Source organism: Eutrigla gurnardus, assembly GCF_963514095.1.
Source record: "Eutrigla gurnardus genome assembly, chromosome: 2".
NCBI classification, from domain to species: domain Eukaryota; kingdom Metazoa; phylum Chordata; class Actinopteri; order Perciformes; family Triglidae; genus Eutrigla; species Eutrigla gurnardus.
This window is the reverse complement of record NC_139916.1, coordinates 4,368,044-4,381,410: the sequence shown is the minus strand read 5'-3', so window position 1 is coordinate 4,381,410 and position 13,367 is coordinate 4,368,044. Positions and strand designations below refer to the sequence as shown.

Sequence of the window (13,367 nt, the reverse complement as noted above, 5' to 3'; positions counted from 1 at the left end):
AGCCAAACAGGCTTTAATACGGGTAAACGGCATCTTCACTGCTGGAAATAAAGCAACAGAAGAAGAGCAAGAAGCGGATCCAATCACTTGTTATAAAAATATACGTCATAAAAAAATATCTTTTACACCTCGGAGAAGAAACACTGAGAGTATTTTTCTGAAGTTTCTATTCTTAACAGATTCAGGAGGGAGTTGAACTCCCGGCTCTGAGCCTCTGGTCCTCCACCGAGAGGATGTTTACACATGTATGTGTGTGTGTGTGTGTGTGCGTGTGTATGTGTGTGTGTGTGTGTGTGTGTGTGTGTGTGTGTGTGTCATCCGGGTTGAGTAGAGTCATGCATTTTTTCCATTACCCTCATCAAATCAATGTTAAACACTCCTCCGTCTACTGTCCCTGGACAACTGCAGTGTGTGTGTGTGTGTGTGTGTGTGTGTGTGTGTGTGCACGTGTGTGTGAGTGTGTGTGTCACCAAAACGCCCGATCAATAAGCAGATAGGATATTTGATCAATGAAAACGAGGACAACCAGTCTGCCTGATGTGGTTTCCAGATAAACTGCTGCAGAGATTTAAACCAGTTTCGTTTCACAGCAGCTCAGATTCTGTTTGCTTATAAAAAATAAATTTACTTTGGTGATCTAGTGACTCCTCTATTGACTGTGGAGTGAAATGTCACGAAATATATTAAAAAAAGAAATTCATGACCCCATCAGGATAATTGAATTTAAAAAAAAAAATGGAAAAAACCTTCCAACTGATCCCATTAGCATCAAAATCTGGGTTTACTGCCAATTAGCAAATATTAGATTGCAAAATTACAGACAGTAGAAATGTCCAAATGTCCTTCATGAGGATACTTTTTAACTCTAAATGGACCATCATGTACTAAATTAACATCATGCTGGATTGAAGAAGACTTTAAACTACAGATTGAGACCATAAACTCATGTTTACAATGTTTACTGAGATAATACATCAAGAGAGAAGTAGGGCCATTTTCTCATAGACCTCGATGCAATCAGACTTCTATTTCTCCCCAGAGGAGTTGCCCCCTGATGGCCAGCAGAGGGATTGCAGTTTTAAGGCACTTCAGGTACGGCTTAACTCTTTAGAACCAAAGATTGCCGCCTGGTTTTGTGTTCAGCCTGAGAGGCTGAATTCAGGGCAGAGAAGGCCCACCAGACTCTGTCCCATCCAACGACACTCGACCTGTTTTTTGTCAACCCATACAGTGATGTTGAGCATGCAACCCTGACGTCATGGGGACCGCTCAGTAAAACCACCTCTTCTTCAACTGTGGCTAACGGTCCATGCGTCACCACGGCAACAGTAAACATCCAGGAGCGACCTGTGTTTATGTGTGGTGGAAGACAGATGTTTGGGCTTCTGCACAAGAGAGAAGAAAAGACAAATGAGAAGATGTGAAAAGTAATTTTACATGAAATCACATGAAAAACAAACAAATTAAGACATTTCGATTAACAGGGTAATGTAACATAAAATTAAGATAATATTTTAAAGAGGTAAAACGATCTGAAATAGATGGTCTCTGCTCTTAGCTACTGTTTCACATATTCAGTTTACAATGAAAATATAAACAATCATCATTCTTAGTAATTTGATAAACATTGTCATAGACTTTGATTGATTTTATGGAAACACGCATCAGCCAGGACTCACACAAAGTGAATGTTTGTCACACAAAGGGTATATTGTAACCTGACAAAATAATGTGTTTAGCTGAAGATATGCAAAGTCTTGGCTTGGAGGTAATGTTACCATTAGCAGCTTACGTCATAAATAAATACACTGTTTAGTCCGTTCTCTCCTCTTCTTTGGAACAGACGAAAGGACAGGAGCCTCTTACTTGTTTGTACAGAGAAATCTAAAGACTGAAGGGTCAGAAATGATAAAAAAAAAAGAAAGAAAAAACTGTCTTTGGCTTCACTTTCTGAAAAGTGAAGCCAAAGCTGAAACGCCTTAAACTTGCATTCTCTCTTCTGACCATCAGGGGGCCTCTGGTTACAAAAAGAAGTCTGATTGCATTTATTATCTCAGTAAACATTATAAACATGAGTTTATCGTCAAAATTGTATCTTGAATTATGAAGCTAACTTTGTTTCTTCCCACCAGAAGCCAGATGGATCCAGATCCAGTGAGATGTTGAATCTGTCGATCCACCCGTCGCTCCTCCACAGTCCAAATATGGTCACTTCCGTTCGCTGGTTGTAAAAAAATCGAAGATGGCGATGGCCAAAATGCAGAACTCGAGACTTCAAAACCGATGATTACGTTCACTTCTTGAACACTACTACTACTACTACTACTACTACTACTACTACTACTACTACTACTACTACTACTACACTACTAGATTACACTACTCTTGCACCCACATTTCTTGTTTGCCTTTTCAGAGACAAAACCATCCTGAGCTGATTTGCTCTAAGGTATGTTTTGTGTGTTTTTTACATGATGTGTCATAATGCTATGATTGGACAATCACTGTTTCGGGGAGGGAGTTACTGAGTGGTCAGCTATTAAATAAACATATTGTATGTTGGTCATCTGGATGAGGACGTCTGCTGAAACATGATTTAGAGAGATTCTGTTTCTTTAAGACTTTATTCTGCACAGTGTTGAACTGGAAACAGTGGAAACCTCAGGAGCACAGTGGAAACTACAGGACAGTCACACACACACACACACACACACACACACACACACACACACACACACACACACACACACACACACACACACACACACACACACACACAGTCATCCAGCCTTTTACTCAAAAGTGATGATCCTTCACAGTCTGGTTTCGTTATGTGTGGGGGAAAGAAAAAAATAGCAAAAGCTTTGAGGCCAAATAGTCAAACAGGAAGTTGGTACGTAACTGTCCGCTGACTCGGTTCGCTTGCCGATTATTTTTGTTGTTGACTCGCTGAACGTGAGAATCACTGCAGACGCCGTCGTCCACGATACCACGCAAAAACCAACAGAGAACTAGTCAAACGAGGTCCGACCCGACGCTCCCGGTGTCTTCAGAGGACGGCCAGGTCGTGGCAGCTCTTGGAGCGCACTTTGACCGCCATGCGTTGGTTGTTGCGCGCCACCAGCCGGTCCAGGAAGCGCCGAGCCTTCTGGGTAAGGCTCTCTTTGCGTTTGTGGGTGGAGCTCCGGGGCGGGGCGGCCTCGCCGCCGTCCCGACGGAGGCGGATCTGTCGGATCACGCCCTCAAACAGCTCGGTCACGTTGTGCTGCAGAGACGCCGATGTCTCGATGAACTTACAGTCAAACACCACCGCGCACGCTCGTCCCTCTGGGAAACAAAGACAGAGAGTAAATGACCACGATGGCAATCAAATGTTATCGATTCAACATGTACATCGATGTGTGTTTGTACCCCGTGTGATCTTTGACCCCCACCTTCCACGGCGACTTCTCTGGACCGGACCAGGTCGCTCTTGTTGCCCACGAGTATGATGGGAAGGTTTTCGGCCTGGCGGGTGCGCCGCAGCGTGATGCGTAGCTCGGCGGCGGCATCGAAGCTGGCACGGTCTGTGACGGAGTAGACGATGACATAAGCGCTGCCGACCTTGAGACAGTCGTCCTGGGAGGAGTCGCCGTCGTCCTCCTGACAGGAAAAAAATCACGATGGGCTTAAAATAACAACGTAAACATCGTAATATAAGGAAGGAAAAGACATTTGGGGACATGGACTCTGGTCTCCTGGCTGAAAGTCCCGTGTTTGCAGCTTTTTTCGGTCTTTATACGACGTCATCACTCTCTTGGAGAGTTACTTTAATACCAACAGATGCTTAAGGGCGTGATTTGGCTTTTTGTTTCATGAAGTCAACAAATAATTCAAAGTGCGAGAACATTGAAACCAGTCACATCAGGTGGTTCAGCAGGACGCCGTGTCCCCATAATCCTCTGCTTCACAAACGCTCCACAGCTGTAATTCATCAGCACACAGACACACAAACACACCGTACCAGTTTGTCGTTCTCCCAGGTATCCATGACGATGAGTGTGGTCTCCTCTCCATCGACTGTCATGGTCCGCTCATATGTGTCCTCTGGAAACACAAACATCACATTGATGGCGAAACAATAGTTCAATATTTCAGTCTGAAGATCAACATCTGAAAACAATAAATCACAGCTGCTGTTATATCTGCGATCATTACGGGACAAACAACAACACCGGTAAACAATGACATCGCCGCTAATAACTTGAAGCAAAAAACAACAACATCTGGACTCTGAGCAAACAACAAGAACAATAAAAAATAACTCATAAAACTAAAGCTTGAAAGTAAACCAGACGTTGAGCTCAGTCGACCCGAAAAAAACCCAACAGCAGACGGGGCTCCGACCCCTCGCGTCATGTCAGACTGTCACCGGATCAATGCAGGTTGTCAATCGGGGCCCCCGGGGGGTCGATCAACACGTGGCGAGAGGGACGATCAATGGTGTTGGGTCAGTCAAGGTTGTGATGTCAGAACAAAGTCAGGGACAGAAGCAGACTGAGGTTGGAGCACGAAAACACAACAATGAAACACGGCTGAAAAACATTGACGTGGTCCTCCGGTTCCAAAACGCGTAGCTCATTTTTCATGCAGCGCTATTTCATATAAAGGTAATGCAAAGATGCAAATGAGAACGAATACGCACATTTGCCTCATTCGCTTGAAATACTTCAAATTGAGCAAAATTTGCATGATGACCTTATTTTAAGATACGGCAAGATCAGTCATAGGGCGGCACTTCTGGAGAGTTTTTTGGGGGTTTGGTACCTTGTTCAAGGGGCGCCTCAAATCCAGACATGAACTGGCTAGTCACAAGAAGTTAATGTTAATGTTATTTATTGAGCTTTAGAGGTGCTGGTAGACTGATTGACTTTCCTTTGGACAGAGCCTGTTTCCAGTCTTTATGCTAAGCTAAGTTAGCCGGCTTCTGCTGCCCAGAAAGCATTTCCCCGTATTCCATTATAAGAGATGTTTAATAAATCTGTTGGACCCAACAACTAACAAGATCAGTTCGGACACTTTGTATCAGCTGATAAACAGACAACAGTGAGAATCGTGGTCATTTTTTGGTCTTTTATAAGTTACAAAGGGTCACTTCAAACTAACGTCAAAACCTATTTTTGAAAAGGTCGACTTCCTTCTCGTTTATAGTATTTCCCTTCCAAAGTATAGAAAACGGTTTTATTAAAGCAAGTATCAACAGATCAACCAGACAAACGACTGTAACATCCCACCTCCAGGTTGTTCGTCTTTCTCTGTCATCCCAGCAAAGATTCCAGCAAGGCTAGTCTTCCCGACAGCGTGGTCGCCTAGCAACACCACTCTGTAAACACAGTCCGAGTCGCTCTGCGAGTCATCGTCTGAGTCCGAGCTCCAGTGGGCGCGGTAGTGGAGCGACTTGTCTCCGGGGTGGTAGGACGCCGACTGTCCCAGAGCAAGGTGGCTGCGCTGGCGGCGGGGCTGCTCGGGGTCCGGGTTGGCGCCACCGGGGAGCCGAGGGTCCTGAAGGTCCCGGGTCCAGGAAGGGTGCTGGTAGAAATGGGCGGGAGGAATCGGAGTGCTGCCTCGCCGCCGCAGGGGCTCCTTCTCTCTCTGGGTATTGAGGGTCATGTTGCTACGGCGATGGCATCAGGACGGGACAGACCTGAGGGAGCAGACGGGAGTGTTCAGGTTTCAAGTCTGGGCCACTAGTTCGGCATTTGAAACGACCAATCAGAGAGCGGTACCGTCTTTTGAGTTTTCTGTACATTTTAAACGCCTCACATTGCTGCAGTGATGTAGAAGTGCACCCGAGGGTGTGTCGGTACACTGTGACATCACCACTGGGCGTGCAACAGACTGGAAACTTTGCAACCAGTGAGAGAGAGAGAGAGTGCAGAGACTTCAAAGCTCAAAGGGTTTGTGCAACACTACAAGGTACGCTGCCATTTTGGCCACGTCTACGTCTCAAGAGACTTCCTAAAATAAGATTAAATAAATAATGCCTGGTTTCAAGGTGATAATTTAAATCCAAAATAAACTTTACAACGTGTGGTTGATGGGATCCCAGCATCGATGGAAGGAGATATCAGACCAAACAAATTCACTGGACTGGAGTTCATTGCTGAATTCTCAGAGTTCTCTGATCCTACAGGGACTAAAAAAATGTTTTTAGCCTCGTAGAAAATATCAGAGGATGGAAAAATACCAGGATAGAAAATCATGTATGATGATGTGGTGTTGCTGATTTTATGTCTTCATTCCACTACCTCACACAGCAACATGCTTTGATGCTTCGACGTCATTCGTCTTTAGATTTCTTAAGAGCGAGCAGGCCACCGTACCAGAGGAACGTGGACTAAAAGCTGTGCAGGTACAAGTCATCACTCATCAAGAGTCGTCACGGAAAATGTTAGAGAGATAAGCGAGAGCCTGATGTTTACATTGGGAGCACATTTCCTGTGACGGCCTACATCCCTTTACGTTCCCGGTGACACTGAGCATGCTTCACATCAGGTTGTGTACGGTGTGATTTAATGCTATTTCCAGACATTTATAAATCCTTGAAAAAAGTAAAACTAAGGTATCTTACAATGAACAATATAGACTGAGACCAGAATCAGTTAATAATAACAGAAAATATACATTTAGTATATTTAAACTAAAAAATAAAAGACTGAATATGATTGGGAGTCCCAGGCTGAGTCCTGATGGCCAGAAACCAAATGGGCCCATGAGGATCTCGAGTGTGCGAAAGAGAGCACAGACACACAAACAAACCTCCTACAATAAATAATTCAGGTATTTAAAGGGGCCAAGTACAACAGTGGGTGATACTGAGGGCGAGTTCCAACCCATCAGGTCCAACACATAACTCGTATTTTTGGGTGAACGGGGTGGGAAAATCACTCTTCATCATCAGAAATCCTATTTTAATCATTTCTGCTCATGCATCCACACCACAATTAAGCACCAGGAGGTCAAAGGTCAGAGGTCTCTCACCCACAGTGACATGTTATACATGTAACACATGGGTGAAAGTACATCAGATACTTAAAGTAGAGTGAGATCAAACAGAAAGCACAAGAAAATGTAGGTTTTCATGTCTTTATAAATTGCTTGAAAAAGTTCCCATGTGTAAATGTGACATGTGATGTTAAAACTGAAAGAAACTGTTTGAAACATGTAGGAATAAATGTGTGAAAACGTAAATGTAACAAGAGACAGCTGGAAAAACAAAGAAATAAAAACATCAGCAGGAAATAACATGCAACAGATAGACAGAGAGATAGACAGATAGATATACAGACAGACAGGCAGACTTACTGTACACCCCATCAACAGTCCTGTGTGCGTCCAGCCTCACTAAACAACAGAGCTGAACTGAACCCCGTCTCTCCTCTCTGGCGGTGTAACAGTACCCTGGTGCCACAGTAACCCGCCTGGAAAAAAAGTTCCACAACAGCGTTAAAAATTCAGCAGTGGAATCACAGAGTTATCTACCTCCCTCTGTGTGTGTGTGTGTGTGTGTGTGTGTGTGTCAGAGCGACAGCAGAGGAGAAACAGATAACTGAGGAGAGTGTGTGTGCATGTGTGTGTGTGTGTGTGTGTGTGTGTGCTGGTATAGGGAATATTTTGGACACTTCCTGTTTGACCCAGAAGACACAGTTTGGCTTCATGAAACAGTTCAGTCAGAACAGAATAGTGTAAATATATAAAACATAACTTTTTTTATTTTCATCATTTGGGGTAAAATTCAGATTAAGGATAAGCTTCATCAAAACACAATGGACTGGATAAAAGCTTTGTATATTTAATTATTTCGCGATATGTTGAAAGAGATACTGAATATCAGAGCGCCGTTGGCTAATGCAGAAAAAGATTACGAAATAAAAACTGATTCATAATAAGTGAAGATACCTCATCAAGTCCCAACGAACATTTAAATACAGCTTTTCAGCGAGTATTGACGATGATCAGCTGCTGAGTGTTGAACGTAGACTGGATATAAGAAGTGGACGTTGGTTTGTGGACGACCTCAAGTTGACCGTCGCCATCTTGGATTGTTTGCAACCAACGGACAGAAGTATGACCATATTTGGAGTGTGGAGGAGCGACGGGTGGATCTGACGAACACAAGCTCTTCATTATATGTGTCTTCGTGAATCCTGCAACTTTATTGTTCATTGCAGGCGGTAACCTCCAGCTCTGAACAGTGAAGCCAAGGCTAAAGTGCCTTAAACTGTCATTTTATCTGCTGGCCACCAGGGGGCGACTCCTCTCTAATTGTATAGAAGTCTATGAAAAAATGGTCCTACTTCTCTCTGCTGGCCACCAGGGGGCGACTCCTCTCTGGTTGTATAGAAGTCTATGAGAAAATGGTCCTACTTCTCTCTGTTGACCATCAGGGGGCGACTCCTCTCTGGTTGTATAGAAGTCTATGAGAAAATGGTCCTACTTCTCTCTGTTGACCATCAGGGGGCGACACCTCTCTGGTTGTATAGAAGTCTATGAGAAAATGGTCCAACTTCTCTCTTGATGTATTATCTCAGTAAATATTGTAAACATGAGTTTATGTCTCAATCTCTAGTTTCAAGTCTTCTTCAATCCAGCATGATGTTCATTTAGTGCATTATGGTCCATTTAGAGTCCAACAGACCAGAAAGCAGGGGATGCTTTAGGGGGCGGGGCTTACCTGCTGATTGACAGGTCGCTATCAATGCAGTTAGCTACTAAGATGACTTTAACACTTTGCTGTAAAGGTGACTTTAAAGCTAACTTTGTTAAAAGCTTCACACCAGAATCCAGATGGATCCAGATCCAGTATGGGTGCTGCTCGGAGATGTTGTCTACATTATGAGAACTCATATTGTGGAATTAGAAAGTCATTATTAAAGTCAAAATATTCATCATTCTTACTCTTTCACCCCTCCTCCTTTGTGTTCTGGCATGAGCTGACATGGAAAATCAGATTATAGAGAAACGCGCATCACTTCCTCTGTGTCAGCGTGAGTCTCAACACATCACAGATGTTTAGGTCTTCTCCACCCCCTCAGTTTAAAAGTTTAAAATTTATAAGGAGTTTCCGCCCAGATCGACTCAGCCAATCCAGTGAGCCTGGAACACAGTTGCTTTTCAGAAGCCAATCGCTGCTCATCAAGTCCAACCAGCTGCTTCCACCTCGACCAGCAGCTCGACCACGCCCTCTGCAGGCGGACTGAGGTTACTGCCTGTGTGTATTTACATGTCACTCAAATAAAATCCCTTTATCCTTCAGTTAATTCCTTTATTTCTTTCTAAACTTCCCAGGGTGCACTGCAGGAGGCCCCTTGAGAGGAGAAAGAGGCATGTTGGGATGCGTCCGACCCCTGAGGATCCAGGTCCACAGTTTGATCCTGATTGGCAGGAGGAGGAGGAGGAGGAGGAGGAGGAGGAGGAGGAGGAGGAGGAGGAGGAGGGGTGGCTAGGACGAAGGATATCAACACAGAAATAAGTGAAATTGTAATTTCTGATTTATGTAAGTTTTGATCCATAAAGAATTGTTTCCTCACCTGCAGGAGGAATTGTAATATTGACCCATTTCCACAGTTTGTCTTGAACAGTGTTCGCTCCTGCTGGAGAGAAATACATCTACATCAAGATTTCAGTCAAAGTTACATAAAAAATGAAAAATTCTAATTTTCACAAGGCTTTATCAGAGCTCTAAATAGAAAAGGTTGTCTTGGTAACGCCTGTAGTTACTCTAAACACCAGCAGGTAGCGCTGCTGCTGGCTCAGAGGCATTACTCATTCAAAGTTAAAAGTTAAATGTTTAATTTACTTTAAGTGCTCTAATCTTAATTTCAAAGTAGAATTTTCAGCTTTATTTCGGAGCTTTAACTTCAGCAGAAATACATTAAAAATTCAACAACACCGACCTTTGCTGGGAGGAGGAGCGCCTGTTGGGCTTGATCCAGAATCTGATCCACGTTCTCCTTCCGCTGCAGGTTCCTCTCCAAGCTCCTCTCCAGATTCAGGTCCGGATTCCGCCTGAAGAAAGACTCGGCCCAGCAGGCGGTCCAGCAGCTGGTTAGCGTGGTCCCTCTCGGTTCTGATGGTGAGGACACAATTGGGTCTTCCTGCCAAGATCTGAATCTGCGTGAGGTTTCTGAGGGAATCAGAAACCCAGAGAGACACTCATTGGGACTCTGACCTCTAGAGGTCTCGGTGTGGCAACCTGGGCACCATTAATGATCCTGATTCCACCAAACAGGCAGCTGTTGGTTCTTACCTGCGTCTGCTGTTTCTGAGGATCCAGCAGAGAACCAGCAGAATGGTCAGAGCCAGCAGCAGAACCACCAGGGACACGATGAAGAGTTCAGGGGTCATTGTCACACTCATATCTGAACAGCAGGGGGCAGCGATCAACTCCGCTCTGCAACACAGCGCACCTTGTTTGAAAGAGAAATAAAAAGTAGATTAAATTTGAGGTTTAAACAATGAATAAATGTTAACTCAAAGTGGTTTAGTAGCTCTGGAGCAAATGATGAAGATCATGTGATATGACAGAAAGCTCCACAAAAACTACATCAACCCATTAGTAATGCTTTCTCAATAGACTGACAATACTCTTCACAAGAATCCCCCGGATCACTTAAAATACATTCCTTAAAGATGGAGAACAGATCATTTATATGTAATAAACACCACAAACCACAAATATTCTGCTTAAATCGATAAGTATGTTCAACTCACCTGCCTCTCCTGTCCGGATCCTGAAGTCTGAAGTAGATCAGCCTAACATGTTAATAACATGTTATTCTCAGAACTTTGAAAGACAACATTCTGTTTTGTTTGAATCTTCTAGACCAATCAGAGTTGCTCTGTCAGAGATGAGAACCCTTTCTGTTCTAGAACAAACTTCACGTTACCACAAGTCATTTGGCTTTTCCAGAGAGTATGTCGTTTAGCTAATTAGCATATGTACACGAAGATGGTGAATAATGGAAAACTTGGTACCTAAAGACTTCAGTATGTTAGCATGTTAGCGTGCTACCTGTTGCATTTGAAAGGGACTCGGCAAATGTAGGCCGCTAAGGATCTGGCCGATAGACCGTAAAGGACTCGGCTGATGGCGACAGCTATGGATCCGGTGGATGTAGACTGTAAAGGACTCTGCTGATGTAGACCGCTATGGATCCAGCCGATGTAGACTGTAAAGGACTCGGCTGATGTAGACTGCTATGGATCCGGCTGATGTAGACTGTAAAGGACTCGACTGATGTAGACCGCTATGGATCCGGCCGATGTGGACTGTAAAGGACTCGGCTGATGTAGACCGCTATGGATCCGGCCGATGTGGACTGTAAAGGACTCGGCTGATGTAGACCGCTATGGATCCGGCCGATGTAGACTGTAAAGGACTCGGCTGATGTAGACCGCTATGGATCCGGCCGATGTAGACTGGAAAAGACTCGGCCGATGTAGACTGTAAAGGACTTGGCTGATGTAGACTGCTATGGATCCAGCCGATGTAGACTGTAAAGGACTCGGCTGATGTAGACCGCTATGGATCCGGCCGATGTAGACTGTAAAGGACTCGGCTGATGTAGACCGCTATGGATCCGGCCGAGGTAGATTGGAAAAGACTCGGCCGATGTAGACTGTAAAGGATCTTGTTGATGTAGACCGCTATGGATCCAGCCGATGTAGACTGTAAAGGACTCGGCTGATGTAGACCGCTATGGATCCAGCCGATGTAGACTGTAAAGAACTTGGCCGATGTAGACTGCTAAGGATCTTGTTGATGTAGACCGCTTTGGATCGGGCCTCTGAATTGGGATACATCTACTGTCTTGTGTTTGTTGAGAGAAGTTCTTCCCTTTCACTTCACAGTTTATCACAGCAGCATCTAGTGGCCATTAGAGGAACTACAGCCGGACACATGTCAGCTGATCGACACAAGGAGGAAACAGGAAGCAGGACGTTTGTCAGCATGTTTTTTTTAATCACAATAACGTGAATCAGAAATCAGTGAATATTTCCACAAAATAAAATGTATCAGATAATAATATTTAGAAAAAAAATCTTTGTCTTATATTATGTTTTATATTAAAGCACCATCAAATACAGTGGTCATCGTTATAATAATCTGTAGGATTAACATAAAATATCATACATGAATACACTCAAATACCCTGATAGAGAATTATTAGGCACCATGTTTATTATAAATAAAGTTTTTATCACAGCAAAAGTACAAAACAACATATAGGATGATAAAATAAGAGTATATATATACACTGTGTGTGTGTGTGTGTGTGTGTGTGTGTGTGTGTGTGTGTGTGTGTGTGTGTGAGTGTTTGTGTATGTGTGTGAGATTGTGTGTGTGTGTGTGTGTGTGTGTGTGTGTGTGTGTGTGTTCAGACAGCATTATTGGAGTTGTTGTTATTGATCTCCATCCTGCTGACCAGTTCGGTCACCAGCTGCTGGAGAGTTTGAGAGCGCAGCCGGCCGACCTCCAGGACGCCCTCGTGGTTCACGCTGTCCTGGTCCTCGTAACTCTTCACCACCTGACACGGATCAATACAATCAATCGACCAATCAATTAATCAATCAACCAACCAACCATCTCTAGCACTGTCCGAGTCCTAGTTAACCACACCATCAGATCACATCATATACGCTTGGAGTCACTTTATGTCCTGCAGCGTCGTTATCAGTCACAATCCATCAATACTTTGACATATTGATCAGTTTACCTTGTTGGTGATCAGAGAGAGGCCGAACACTCTCAGACCGCAGTGAATCGCCACGACGACCTCAGGAGCCGTACTCATACCTGAAATCAACAACACCTGATGTTACTGAGAGACCACAGCAGTACTACTATGAAAATACTGTCAATAATGCTTCCATTACTGTATTTACACCAACAGTGTGATAATACTCTGAATAATACTACCGTATATTTGTATATATATATATTGTAGTGCTGCTTACCGACGGCGTCCACCCCGAGTCGATGCAGCAGTCTGGCCTCGGCGATGGACTCAAAGTTGGGCCCGCCCACCATGGCGTACACGCCCTCCTGCATGATGCTGGCCACGCCCAGCTGCTTGGCGATCTCCATCGCTAGGCAACGCAGGCCTTTGTCATAGCAACCTGAGATGGCAGGGAAGCGAGGGCCGAACCTTGTAAACGAAAAAATATATAAACTGAAACAAAACACTCGACAGACTTCAATACTTTAATGCAAGCAACATTATAATATTATCAACAAACAATAAACTTAGAATAAACAACAAAATAAACAAATCAAGGAGCTTCATTATAAACACTAACAATAGTCACATAACCAGCTATATTAA

General features: G+C 44.0%; 2 protein-coding genes across 3 annotated transcripts in view; both read right to left on the bottom strand.

Moving 5' to 3' along the window:
* Nucleotides 1-2,585: 2,585 nt before the first annotated feature.
* rem1 (RAS (RAD and GEM)-like GTP-binding 1) lies at nucleotides 2,586-7,577 on the bottom strand. Its single transcript, XM_084023222.1, has 5 exons — nucleotides 7,345-7,577; nucleotides 5,274-5,683; nucleotides 4,004-4,086; nucleotides 3,435-3,642; nucleotides 2,586-3,327 (listed from the first exon to the last, which is right to left on the bottom strand). Exons 2-5 carry the CDS (start codon nucleotides 5,647-5,649, stop codon nucleotides 3,050-3,052), a joined length of 945 nt encoding a protein of 314 aa, XP_083879348.1. The 5' UTR covers nucleotides 5,650-5,683; nucleotides 7,345-7,577; the 3' UTR covers nucleotides 2,586-3,049.
* A 4,713-nt stretch (nucleotides 7,578-12,290) lies between these two features.
* The window catches only part of pnp4a (purine nucleoside phosphorylase 4a), a 6,056-nt gene continuing 4,979 nt past the window's right edge, over nucleotides 12,291-13,367 (bottom strand). The window contains exons 5-8 of one of the 2 annotated variants that reach the window (XM_084029767.1): nucleotides 13,000-13,190; nucleotides 12,759-12,838; nucleotides 12,420-12,569; nucleotides 12,291-12,343 (exon numbers count right to left, since the gene is read on the bottom strand). In XM_084029767.1, the coding sequence (XP_083885893.1) occupies nucleotides 12,420-12,569; nucleotides 12,759-12,838; nucleotides 13,000-13,190 (421 nt within the window). In that variant the 3' untranslated portion in view covers nucleotides 12,291-12,343. Of the gene's footprint in view, nucleotides 12,344-12,365; nucleotides 12,570-12,758; nucleotides 12,839-12,999; nucleotides 13,191-13,367 lie in introns of those variants that run through there. The other variant, XM_084029766.1, reaches the window with a different exon arrangement.